This window comes from Mesoplodon densirostris, chromosome 5 (assembly GCF_025265405.1).
Source record: "Mesoplodon densirostris isolate mMesDen1 chromosome 5, mMesDen1 primary haplotype, whole genome shotgun sequence".
Taxonomy (NCBI): domain Eukaryota; kingdom Metazoa; phylum Chordata; class Mammalia; order Artiodactyla; family Ziphiidae; genus Mesoplodon; species Mesoplodon densirostris.
The window spans coordinates 103,438,912-103,452,793 of NC_082665.1; the positions used below are offsets into that span (position 1 = coordinate 103,438,912).

The following is a 13,882-nucleotide window of genomic DNA, read 5'->3' on the forward strand; positions in this document are numbered from 1 at the left end:
TGAAAAAAAAAATTCTTCGTTTAGTGCTTCCAGGGATCAGAGATTCCTGCTATTCCCTCTGTTCCTCCCTTACTCCTAATTTACACATAATTTTTGGCATTCCTGGGTTTTTATTGTATGATGCTCTGTTTGTTATTTTGTCAGGGATAGCATTCTAAGATATTTTGATTACACTTCAAATATGTTATTAAAGTGCCTTGTTACTTATCGATGATTATTTTAAATTATAGTTAAGAGTTTCGAGTGTAAATATATACCAGGCTTTGTGAATGAACAAATTAAGGGACCATTTTATGATGGCTTGGGCTTCCATGTTTGTAGGTGTATGGGGAGAAGAAAAAGAAATGTCAGAGTATTCTAAGAAATACGGGTTCTGGACCAGATGAGTATGAATAGGAAAAGAGACCAAATTCCCAAAGGTTGGACTAACAAGAAAGACAGAAGTTATGGAGACTTAGTCATAAAGCCGCCCCCCCTCCCGCCCTCCACCCACACCATGTGCAGGAAAATGTTGCCATTGTTATTTGGTGTCTCCTGACTCTCAAACATTTTGGCAAAGGCCTAACCCTGCCATTTTCCATCTCTTGAATATATAGGGACCTGCCATTATTCTGGTGAATTGAAAAGTGTTGACTGTGTCCTGTATCAAATGCATCAATTTTATAGAGATCTGGCCATTAGAAACCCTTTATCCCTAGAATCTAGGGTTTGGGGATTAGAACATATTTTCTGATTGTTCACTACAGTCCAAATACACTATTTGGGTGTCAAGTTTTTAGCTTATTTAATCTGATGCCTGAAAGATATTAGCAATAAGAGTAGGTTCCAGAGCTGTATTTTTTCTTAAAGTATGTGAACAGTGTGTGCACCCAGACAAAGCTGATGCTGATGTTTGTGGTGGATGTAAAGTGGGGGTGGGGAGCAGTATAAGCCCTGATTTTTAGATAGGAAAAAACCTTTTTATTATAACGAGGAGTAGAATTTCCCAGTGATTTGGAGCTCTCATTTGCACTTACGCTGTATAAATTATACAGAAATGATAAAGATTAATGAAACATTTCAAACTCTGAAAATTGTGAAGGACTAGAAAATGTTAGTGAAAGTATAAATATGACTAATCTCTGATGGAAAGATGTTTTACTCTGATACTCATGAATTTGGTAATTATCAGTTTATGAAAATAGTCCTTAAAAATGGCAAGGGTATAATAGAGATGGATTTGCTGGTAACATAACTATGAAAGTGCTGACCAAAATGGTTGCTGAAAGTAGATGTGCGGATGAACTAGTAGAAATAGAGAAACTGGCCAGGAAGTCGTTGTTGTAGCGTGATCAGATAATCACAGCTTGAACTAGATGGCAGCTCTTAGTTTTTAGCTTTGGGAGGAGAAAGAAGAACAAAAAATGTCTTCCGAATTGCAAGGCAAGAGCTACTATAGTACTGTTTTTTAAATTTTCCGGCAGCCACTGTATATCTTTTATAAGTTTATTTTCGGCTGCTTTGGGTCTTCGTTGCTGCACATGGGCTTCCCTCTAGTTGCAGCGAGCGGGGGCTGCTCTTCCTTGCGGTGCACGGGCTTCTCATTGCGGTGGCTTCTCTTGTGGAGCACAGACTCTAGGCACACGGGCTCAGTAGTTGTGGTGCACAGGCTTAGCTGTTCTGGCATGTGGGATCTTGCCAGAGCAGGGATCAAACCCACGTCTCCTGCATTGGCAGGTGGATTCTTAACCGCTGCACCACCAGGGAAGCCCCAACTACAGGGAAGCCCCAACTACAGCCCCAACTACAAGTGATCTTGAAAGTGTCTTGAGTTTTAGACCTCACATGGAAATATATGCATTGAAATTTCCCATAACACACAAGTCGATCACAGGCATTTCTAGCTGGAGAGAGATCAAGGCCAAATTACAGAATCATAAAATTTAGTAGCAAATGTGGGAGGAGGGTACTGAGAGACTAGATACATGACTTACATACATTCTGTGATTGGTGACTGAAAATAAAATGATTTTATTTTCAGCCTCATTGGTTACTTTCTCCTCTATAAGGCTTTCTGTATTCAGTTCCAAAGATTTTCTGGGGTGGTAGTGCTGATCTGTTTGCTTTTTGGTTTTTCCACTGTCAGTTTGTTTCTTAGTCTTTGGTTTGCTAATTTGCTTAAAATAATATCTGACACATAGTGTTTAAATATTTTGGGAGGTAGATGAGGTAAACAGATGTATTCATTTTTGCCATGTTTTAACCAAGTACTGCAATTGTGTGTATTTAATTAGTTTATAGTGTACATTATGGAGTGTAGTATGATAAAGACGTTTCAGAAAAGTTTTTTCTGAGTACCAAGTGGTTCAGTGTGTAAGCATTTGGCTGAGGTTGAAAACATTGCTCTTCTGATTGACAGTAGTACAGTGTCATTTAATGTCATTTGTAATCATGAAAGAGAGAGGTTAAGTAACTGCCAAGGTCAAACAGCTCATGAATGATGGAGATGGAAATCAAACCCAAATTAGCCTATTCCAAGCTTTGGGTTATTATTAGTACTCCATGTTGTTTTTGTAGCTCTAATATAGTGGTTTAGAGTTAATGTAACATTTAATTGAATATTTATTTCCTTTTAATTTCTTTATAGGGATTTATCAAAGATGTTCATGAAGACTCCCTCACAGTTGTTTTTGAGAACAAGTAAGTTATTTTTTTATTGATAGAGATCCTAATTTTGAAGACTGGTAGTGCCAAACTGTTTGCTTTTGGCTGTTTCTATTGCCAGTGGAAAATGAGTGTGCTTTTGGGTGGGGGGGGTCTTTGGTTTGATTATCTTTTTGAGTTCAAATAATTTTAGTTTTTGATGACTTCACCTGGTTTTCTGCTCACAATTCACTTGGCACTTTTTCCATGACCCCTTTCTTTGTCAAATCACATGTGGACGTGAATCAGTAAGTAGTTTTTGCAAAAATAGATGGCACGAATGGGATTATAATATGCTTACTTCTTAAAAACACAGAATTTTGAAATGATGTAGATAAGTATTAGGCTGTCTTTAATTACTTGATTATTCATAAGGAATAATAAAAAGTTGTATAGATATTGTAAAGGTTAGGTAAGTTGTGCTAAAAACGTTAAAGACCGTGTTCTGGGCTTAGTTAGGAAGGGTTATAAAGGAGCACTGTATAATTGAAGGTCAGAAAAGAAACTGGTCAACTTTCACTTTTAAGCTGCTTCTGTAACTGCCTCAATAGATACTGGCCCAACAGCTGTTTCTTGTAGAAACAAGTGTTGAGATGATTTCTGTCTTTCAGCAGCTGCCATTTAGGACAGTAAAGATGAAAGAAAGCACTCAAATGTCTGTCTTATCTCTTTTTTTGCCCAGCGTTGGCACAGGGGAGCCATAGGAGTATTTTACATGCTGCTGTACCTCCCAGGCATGTGAATGACCTATTAGAACTTAAAGTAGGAAAGCATTTAGCTTTATCAACTTAGTTATAAAATACAACCCACAAAAAATTAAGCAACAGCTCAAGTAGTAGTTTTAACACATTCGTATTTGCTACAAAGATTAAAAGTAAGTTTTTTCTAGGTTTTAGTTACAATGTATGTGTTCATTGTAGAAAAGAAATTGTATCTGTGTAAGAAAATTAAATCCTTTCATAATTTAGCTATTCAGAATAATTGAGTAGTTTTCTATATTTCTATGAACATGTACATTAAGAAATTATGCAGCTTATATTTTATAATCTCTGAAATTGTGTTCCTTAATAAGTCATTGAGTGGTAAAAGTGTTTGTAATAAGTTGATCCCACTATTGCAGTTCGTTACTCTGAACTTACCCTATTTCATTTGCAGAATAATGTATGTATTGTTACCTTAGGATGAGTAATTTGGAAGCAATATATAATTGTCAATGATGTTAACTATTTATAAACTTCATCAAAAGCCATGCAAAATCTGTTCTACCTCAACAGACTACTTGGAAAAAGATTTAATACAGAAGTTGTTTTTCTTTGGGGAAAGCTAAATGATTGATTTGAAAAATACACAGCACTAATCATAGACTACATAGCTTCTGTATTAGGGGCTATTAGAATAATATATTTTAAAGTTGTTAATTCCTTTTCTAATCCTTCAGTTGGCAACCGGAACGCCAGGTTCCATTTAATGAAGTTAGATTACCACCACCACCTGATATAAAAAAAGAAATTAGTGAAGGAGATGAAGTAGAGGTATGTATTTATATGTTTATTTTCTTGTGTGCATATTTTTTTGTTTCAAATATTCTTGTTGGAAAATCTGTTTAGCTGTTAGAGAATAAATCTAATTCCTTTTCTCCATTCTTTCTATTGGTAATGGCTGTGTAATGTAGCAATGCTTGAGTTTTGGAGCCAGAACTGGGATTAATGTCTCAATGCTACCATTTTTAGGTTTGTAGCCTTGGTCAAGTTTTTTTGTTTTTAATGACTAAAGTGAAAATAATTTGAGAACTAAAGACGATAGTGCATTTGAGTTGTTTTGCACAGAATTTGGCGGAGACAACTATATGACGTTGGTCATTATTTTCCTTTTTTTTGCTATTTTGCCTTGTGCTTTTTCCTCAGTATCTTTGTACAGTATTAGTAGCTATCCTTTATTGTAGTGATCATTAGTATAGTTCCTATGTAACTATGAAATATTATAATTAGCATATACTGCCTTTTTGAATATTCTAGAAATATTCAGAAAAATTTAAAAGGAAAAAACCAAAATCACTGCCCAGAGATAAAAACCACATTTTATGGTTTACATATTCCCAGGCTCTTCCTTTTTTCTCTTTTAAAAAAATAAAAATTGTACTGCTTCTTTGTATCTTGCTTTTTTCACACTTAGTAGATCTTGAATGTCTGTCTTTTATATTTATTTTTTATTAACATGCCTGCTGTTATGTAAAAAGAAACTTGGAAATAATTGTCAAATAGAAGCATAATGAGTTTGTTGGAGATAGAAAATTTGATTTTCGATTTTTAAGAAATTGATACCTCCGAGGAGCTCAAATGTGCTAAAATGTATTTCTCACAAGGAGTTGTCTTGATAATGTTGAAAGAGATTTTCAAATCTCATTTGTACCTAATTTATGTAGGCTGGGGTAGGAGAACTGGGAACACGGGTCAATCTTTAATGTTGAAACAGCTATCTGAAAACACTTAACAGTACGTACTTTGTGCCATACACTGTTCTGAGTGCTTTGCACGTGAACTCATTTAGTTACTTACCACTTTTATTCTTAATAATTTTTTTAATGGTAAATTTTCTTTTGAGTTAATTGTAGATGTTAGGCTAGAAAGTCAAATTGTAGGACTTTAACCCCTAACAACTTGAACTCACATTCTAAGATTTTGCCTAGATTTTAATTCTTGCTCTAGGTAATTAGAGCAAGCATCCTGCTTTTGCTAAATCAAAGCATGTTATAACTTAATTGTGTCAGGGTGCCACATGTGTGGCGGTCATTTCTGTGAGTAGTGCTTTTCATATTTTTAAAATTGTTGTTCAGACAGTTATTGTTAATGTAAAGGCTCAGTTTAAAGGAAAAACTTGGTGGAATGCTGAGGGTGTTGTTACAGTGTGCTTTCCTCAGTCTCAATCTGGGAAGATCCTGTCCAGTTCCTGGACCATCTTTATGGCTTGCCTCCCCAATTGTATACAAAACGTTATTGAATGATTTGGAAATTGATGATTACAGAGTGTTTTATTTCACTTTCTGTTTTATGGTTCAGTCTTGGTGAAATTTGTTCCCTTAAAATTAATGAGAATCATGGTCTGGAATTAAGATATTACTGTTACTTTGTAATTTTTTTGTGCTTTTGAAATTTTTGAAAATTCATATAGGGAAGAAGTTTAAAATTAATCTTGCCACCTGTGGATTTATTGTTCTTTTTTGTTTTACTTTTTTGCCAGCGTTAGGAATTTATTCTTATGCCATGGAATGAATGCTTAGGAATTATGGTTGTTAGTGCTTTATATTTTGAGCCAAATAACTTTATGTAAGCTCCCCCCCTAAATTCAAAGTAACAAAGCTTAATATAAAAAGTGAAATGATACAGAGTTACATAAAGTAAAATGTGAACCTTTCCTGTTAGTGTAGGTATGTAGGTGTGCTTATCTGCCCACCCCAGCTTAAATCTCATTTAAGAGATGTCTCTTTAGATTTTTTTCTTTGAATTTATAAAGAATATGTGTGCTTTTTTAAGTTACAAAAATTGGGAATACATTTTATTTGTGATTTTTGTAGTCAGTTAATTAAGATACCGTAGACATTTTCAAGTCTGCACATACAGATTTAACCTCATTTTTTCTCACCACCCCATGATACTCCTTAGTATAGGTGTATCATAATTAGAAGTCGTTGAAATTATTGACAGTTGTTTTTTGCTTTTACCACCCCCCCAAAAAAAGCAAGAGTTAATGTCCTTATGTAAATCATTGTCTGTTAGTATATATCTTGGTGGTTCAATTGCTGAATCAAAGGCATGTATATTGAAAAGTTTGATAATACCAAAATATACCATTTTGTCCTCCAAAAATGCTTTTTGAATGACCACTTCATAATTTTGCTAATACATTAAGGTGTTTGTTTCCTCATAGATTGACTGACTGGATTATTATTAATCTCATCTGTAAGTTTTCATAAACATGATAGAAGGAAGCTGTTGTCTTCTCTGTCTTATGAACCTTGATTACTAGTGATACGGAGTGTCTTTTAAATTAGTTTATTGGCTGTTAGCCCCTTGTTCTGTTTATTACCTATTTTATTTTTTGCCCATGTAGTTTTCGATGTTGGAAATGTGTACATTTTATGGGTAAGTTTCTGTTATATATTTTTTCTCCCAGGCATTCTTTAAAAAGCTGTGCTTTAGTGGCTTTTGCCATTAAGAATTTATATTTTTACTTATTCAGATCTGCCAATTTTCCCAGATTCAGATCTGCCAGTTTTCCCAGCGTGGTCTCCAAGATAACCCATTTTAGTACTTCTACAGAGATGCCCCCCTCCTTTTTTAAAGAGTATTTAGGTTTTTAATATAACTTGAGGGCTTCCCTTGTGGCACAGTGGTTGAGAATCCGCCTGCTGATGCAGGGGACACGGGGTCGTGCCCCAGTCCGGGAGGATCCCGCATGCCGCGGAGCGGCTGGGCCCGTGAGCCATGGCCACTGAGCCTGCGCGTCCGGAGCCTGTGCTCCGCAACGGGAGGGGCCACGGCGGTGAGAGGCCCGCGTACCGCAAAAAAAAAAAAAAAAAAAAAACTTAATTCTTTTTAGGGTAATTTATTGCATAGTATATTGATTTTTTTTAAATTAAGTCATTGGCTACTGTTCTTTTTGTGCTAGTTGTAAATACTATAATAGCAGTGGTAACAGCTGACACTAACCCATATAATATATATATATAACTAACTGGCTTTTTAAACACATTCTATCAGTTTGACATAATAGTCTCTTGAGGGCCTCTTTTAAACTCTGTGAATACTTTAATTAACCTTTCCAAGGTTCATGTAGCCTGAAGGTTAGGAAGTTGAATAACCAGTGTAAGTTTTTGTCCTGAATGTTATTCTTTCTAATATGTCATGCTGTATTACAGGGTTGTCAATTTTGTGCCACATTCCCAACTCTTGTTCTTTTGCAGCTCTAGGAACCCTTCCTCTTTGAAGAATGGAAAGGTGACTATGATTTGGCCATTAGTAATTGATTTAGAACAGAAATGATCCAGAAGGGAGCTTTTCACTAAGCTGTCCAGGCATTTATCTAAAGTTCAGCCATACAACAGAAGACCTAAATAGACATTTTTCCAGAAGACATACAGATGGCCAACATACAGATGTTCAACATGGCTAATTATTAGAGAAATGCAAATCAAAACTACAATGAGATATCACCTCACACCAGTCAGAATGGTCATTATCAAAAAGTCTACAAATAATAAATGCTAGAGAGGGTGTGGAGAAAAGGAACCTTCCTACACTGTTGGTGGGAATGTAAATTGGTGCAGCCACTATGGAAAACAGTATAGAGGCTCCTTTAAAAACTAAAAATAGAATTACCATATGATCCAACAATCCCACTCCTGGGCATATATCTGGAGAAAACTGATTTGAAAAGATAAAGGCACCCCAACGTTCACAGCAGCACTATTTACAATAGCCAAGATGTGGAAGCAACCTAAATGTCCATTGGCAGATGAGTGGATAAAGAAGATATGGTGTACACACAAACACACGTATATATACACACACAATGGGATATTACTCAGCCATAAAAAAATGAAAGAATGCTATTTGCAGCAACATGGATGGAGCTAGAGATAATCATACTGAGTGAAGTAAGCCAAAGACATATTTTATGATATGACTTATTTTTTTTTAATTTTTATTTTTTTAATATTTTGGCTGCGCCACGCGGCATGTGGGATCTTAGTTCCCTGACCTGGGATTGAACCCATGCCCTCTGAATTGGAAGTGTGGAGTCTTAACCACTGGACCGCCAGGAAGTCCCCATATGATCATGTGGAATCTAAAATATGACAAGTGAACTTATTTACTAAACAGACTCACAGACATACAAAACGAAGTTGGGTTACCAAAGGGGAAGGGGCAGGGGATAAATTAGGAATTTGGGATTAACAGATACACACTACTATATATAAAATAAACAACAAGGACTTACTGTATAGCACAGAGAACTATATTCAATATTTTGTAATAGCCTATAATGGAAAAGAATCTGAAAAAGAACATATATACACGTGTATATATATAAATACACATATACACACACACACAGATATACACATATATATATATACAAAACTGAATCACTTTGCTGTACACCTGAAACTAACACAATATTGTAAATCAACTATGCTTCTGTTAAAAAATAATAATAAAAAATTCAGCCATATGAACTTTCCATTCTTGTAGGTCAGGTATGGTTAAATATTGGCGATTTCACATGGCTTACTCTAAAATTTTATTACTTTACAAACATGTTTGGCTACTTCAGGCTTGCCCTTTCCAGCCAATTTATGAGACTTAGATGAAATTATAAAACATAAATTAGTGTCTGGTAGTGGCCTCAAGAAGGCACTATATGGCTTATAATAGAAAGTTGGTTTTGAAAAGTGTAAGATTCAAAGGTTTATTTTTAAACTTAATTGGTGGCTTTGTGTTGATAAAAAGTGGCATATATTTTCAAATCTTTAAAGTATTTAATATAATTAATTTTTTTGACAAGTGTCTGCTTAATAGTTGATTTTGTTAACTAAAGATTGCTAAGAAAATTGATAATTCCCTGGTGGTCCAATGGTTAAGACTCTGTGCTTTCACTGCTGAGGGCCTGGGTTTGATCTCTGGTCAGGGAAATAAGATCCCACAAGACGCGTGGCATGGCCAAAAAAAAAAAAAGATTGCTAAGAAAATAATGCTCAACTTGTGAAGTTGGAAATGATGGGAAAATGAAGAGTTCTTTAGATTCTCTTAAGCTGGATATATAGTATAATGTTCTGGGATATTGGAAGGGCAGTAGAAAGAGTTTTTCCCCAGTGATTTCACATGTGAGGTGCCTTATTTTTTATTATAAGATGCCTACCTTATTCAGCAAGTTAGTAACACACACAAACGTGTTACATAGGAAGCCTGACATCTCAAGCTAATAGATAATTTTATAAGACTTTTTAAGTTTTTCCTCTTGGGTTTAACATATTTGATATATAAAAACTTTTTTTTTTGAATTGTGAAGTCTTCTGGTTGAAATACGGATAGGCAAGTTTTTGTTCTTGTGACATACACCTTTTCTTCCATCTTTTATGGCAGATAGTCAGACATTATGGTTCTATATCTTTATAATTTAGTTATAATCTTGGGATAGGTCCCTTGAGAGAAATTTGATAAAGGGATTAAGAATAATTTGATGTAGAACACTCCCTTAAAATTTTTTTTTTAATTTGGCCATGCCGCATGACATGCGGGATCTTAGTTCGCTGACCAGGGATCAAACCCGATACCCCCTGCAGGGAAAGTGCAGGGTCTTAAGCCACTGGACTGCCAGGGAAGCCCCCTTACCGTACAATTTTTTTAATTTTGTATTTTACTTATAAGACAAATACAATATACATGTATAACTCACATCTTACCTTTAAAAATGTTTCAGTTTGATTCTTGCAACCAGTCCGAAGATTTTAGCTGTCTGTAGTTAGTCAGTCTTTCTCATAATACGAAGTCAGCATTGTTAGTTTTAGTGCTTGGGAATGCTCATATGTTAAAGAATAGGTGAACATATTCTTTATTACTTGTATCTTTTTCTTTTGGGGAATGGGCAGTTTCCAAGACTTATGAAACCCCTTTGTTAAAGTATCAGCCACAAATACTAATGAGATAATACTGTTGTGTAAGTAGATAAATCACATTAGTGTTTTCTAGATGTTAAGCTTGCTTTCCTAATGTACATTTTCTATTTCTTCATAGATTGTAATGAGATGAAATAGATATGAATAGTACTCAATAAATGTCTTTCATATAGTTGTAAAACAGGTCATTATGATTAAGCATTCAGTTTAATGCTTAACATTTAGAATTAGGTAAAAACTGGTAGAAATTGTCTACTGCTGGTGTTCACATTATTTCTATTTGGTTATAACTTTGAAAGGCATCGTTGAACATTATTAACTTGAATGAAAAGCTGATAACGTTAGGATCCAGACTGGAATTCCATTTAAGTCATAATTTGGTTGTGTGCTGGAATTTGGAGGCTAGTAAGGTTTGACTTGGATTCATTTGGTAGAAAGAATACTGAAATAGGCTTTTGGAATTTAATTCTTCCATGAAACTGTAGTCTTCTTCAATCTGGGTACAGTTGTGTTTTTAGGTCTCTCATGGGCACTCCTTAGTCTTTTTTTTAAGCTCTTTCTTGGATTTGAAGAAACTTAGAATGTTAGAGAAATGAGGGCCATTGCCTTAGATTGTGAATTGCTTTCTTGGAATAGTTTGGGGATTTAAGTGAATTGAAATCTGAAGTAAGGGAATTTCTGTGAGATGCTTTTACTCCAATGACGTAGTCATAAATAAATTGAATAATCTACATCTCGGACATAGTATGCTAGGGCGTGGTTTTTAACACTGGGTTATTAAAATGACTTTTTATTGTGTTGAGTACACTGTTCATTTTGTAAAGGATGTTATTTGACCCACAACACAAAAGTGGAGGCAAATTCATAGCATTTTGATTTGAGCCAGGAACTTAGATTAATTTGGCTTTATGAGAGAGGCATTGTCTTTCAGGGATCAGTTATTAATGAAGTTCACAGAGATGGATGTAAGTGTAAAATGAAATCCAGCATTTTAATGTTCAGTGAGAACTAAAGCTGCAAGACAGTCCACAATGTTTTATTCTTTTTTGTAGGTAAACTTACATAGAAAACCAGATTCTTAGATGGTTATTCTTTGGTGAAATAGAACAGGTAGTTTATTTTAAGACCCATTTTTCAGCATTCAAGCTTGAGGCACCCATCCACTGTAGATCAACAAGAGATATACCAGTCTGTTTAGCTGAACTGCCTTTCTAAGATAGTGCTTGGAAAGGGCACTTTCTTCTTGTTCTCAGGGTTTTCTTTTTGTTTTTTTAATTCTCAGTATACTAGGGAAAATAGCACTTACCATTTGAGTCTAATGGGCCATTTTTATGTTTTTTTATATTTTTAAGTCATTTTACATATAAATTTACAGAAGTAAGAATAAAAGGATGGTGAAGATAAACATTATTAGATATTTTAATAAGCATTTAAACAAAGAAATGCAAGTTTTTATTTCATGTTTTCTTGGTTTTTGACAATACATGTACCTAAAATGAGCAAAGTTTTCTGAATATTAACTTATTGCTCATCAGCTATCATGCATAAACCCAGAACATACCCATCTTGTAAATGCTGATATCAGATTTAAAGTCCATCTCTGATAAGTTCTAGTTTATCATTTCTTCTGTTTCATCTTACACACTTGAATTATCAGAATGCAATGGTTTAAGAATACAGTTGACCCTTGAACAACATGGGTTTGAACTGCATGGGTCCATGTATACTCGGATCCCCCCCCGTGCGGCTTGTGGAAGTCTTAGTTCCCTGACCAGAGATTGAACCTGGGCCCTCGGCAGTGAAAGTGTAGAGTCTTGACCACTGGACTGCCAGGGAATTCCCACTCAGATTATTTTCAGTAGAAAATGCTATAGTACTGCATGATCAGTGGTTGGTTGAGTTTGCAGATGTGGAACTGCATATACAGAAGGCCGTCTGTGTTACACTCAGCTTTCAACTGCATGGAGGGTTGACGCCCCTAACCCCTTTGTTGTTCAAGGGTCAATTGTATTTGGAACTTCTGATGGCTTCTAATTTTATCGAATAGAATATTAGCATCTTTGCCCTATAATTACACCACTCTCATATTTAACCAGTTGGATTGACTAATGTGCATTTCTTCGTCATCTGTTTCTTTCTAGTCAAAGAAGATGGCAGAGTATTTTAGGATGTAGGAAAAATAAGGTTCCTGGATTCTGCCCTAGATTTATGTAAGGGTTCATTGGATGCTTAATAACAGTTGCAAGACAGAATGAGTTTTATTCTATTCTAAAAAAAAGGTAAAAATTTCTTATTTTTTGGAAGATCTGTAAGAAAGGATAGAGTCAAGAAATAGTTAGATTTACTCATATAAGAAATGCAGAAGCTAAAATTGAGTTCACTGGAGCTTCATTGGTATATAGGCTTTTTTTCCCTCAGCTTTTCTCTAATCATGGTATGCAGTAAAGTTGATCATGAAGTTTTGGCTTATTTATTTTTAGTTACAGTATTCCACCCCTTCGAAGATTACTCTCATTATCATCTTGCTAGAAGATTCAGGCTTTCCAAAACTGTTAGCCTGTCAGTAGTTGTTTACATTATTTCACAAATGGCTGTTAACATGTATTGATTGGTAGATTTCTCTGTCCACCTGTGTAGGGACAACCTTAGTTTAATCAAGATTTTTGTGAGTGTTTCTTAGTCATCTCTTCCCAGCCCCCGCCTTCTCATGTATTGAAAATATATCAAACAAACTGCTGTGTCATAAGAAATAACTCTAATTCTCAATGGAAACTTTTCTAATGTATTATATTTCAAAATACTTGATAATTATAGAATACGTAAGATACAGGATTTTTTTTTTTTTGCATAGGAGGTTTTGTAAGGTATGTACTCTGCTAGATGGCCTAAATGTGTGTATAATTTTTTTTTGTTAGACTTTTAGTACATTTAAGTTCCTCAGCAAGGGATTTAAATGTCATACCTTGAAGGAATTTTAAAATAGGAAGAAATTTTAAAAACTTTCTAAAAACAGTTCTTAATTTCAACATTTTATAAATACTGATAACAGATTTAAAATACATCTTATTAAGGTTCTAGCTTATCCTTACTTCTGATACTTGAATCATCAGAATGCCATGCTCGAAGATGAACAGTGTTGACAGAAACTGAAAGACCTATGTTTTACACTATGTAAAACTGTCTTGTAAGAAGCATTTCTTTAAAATAATACTTATTGTGACTTCCCTGGTGGTACAGTGGTTAAGAATCCGCCTGCCAATGCAGGGGACACGGGCTCCATCCCTGGTCCAGGAAGATCCCACATGCTACCGAGCAACTAAGCCCGTGCGCCACAACTACTGAGCCTGTGCTCTAGAGCCCGCGAGCCACAACTACCAAGCCTGCGCGCCTAGAGCCCATGCTCTGCAGCAAGAGAAGCCATTGCAATGAGAAGCCTGCATACCGCAATGAAGAGTAGCTCCTGCTCGCCGCAACTACAGAAAACCTGTGCAGCAACGAAGACCCAATGCAGCCAAAAAAATAAAA

The 13,882-nt window shown here is 35.2% G+C and overlaps 1 protein-coding gene across 5 annotated transcripts in view; it reads left to right on the plus strand.

Annotated features, from left to right (window-relative positions):
- Window positions 1–13,882, plus strand: part of FXR1 (FMR1 autosomal homolog 1) — a 57,543-nt gene that overhangs the window by 14,764 nt on the left and 28,897 nt on the right. For all 5 annotated transcript variants that reach the window (XM_060099182.1, XM_060099184.1, XM_060099183.1 and 2 more), the window contains exons 2-3: window positions 2,627–2,679; window positions 4,121–4,214. In XM_060099182.1, the coding sequence (XP_059955165.1) occupies window positions 2,627–2,679; window positions 4,121–4,214 (147 nt within the window). The remainder of the gene's footprint in view (window positions 1–2,626; window positions 2,680–4,120; window positions 4,215–13,882) is intronic.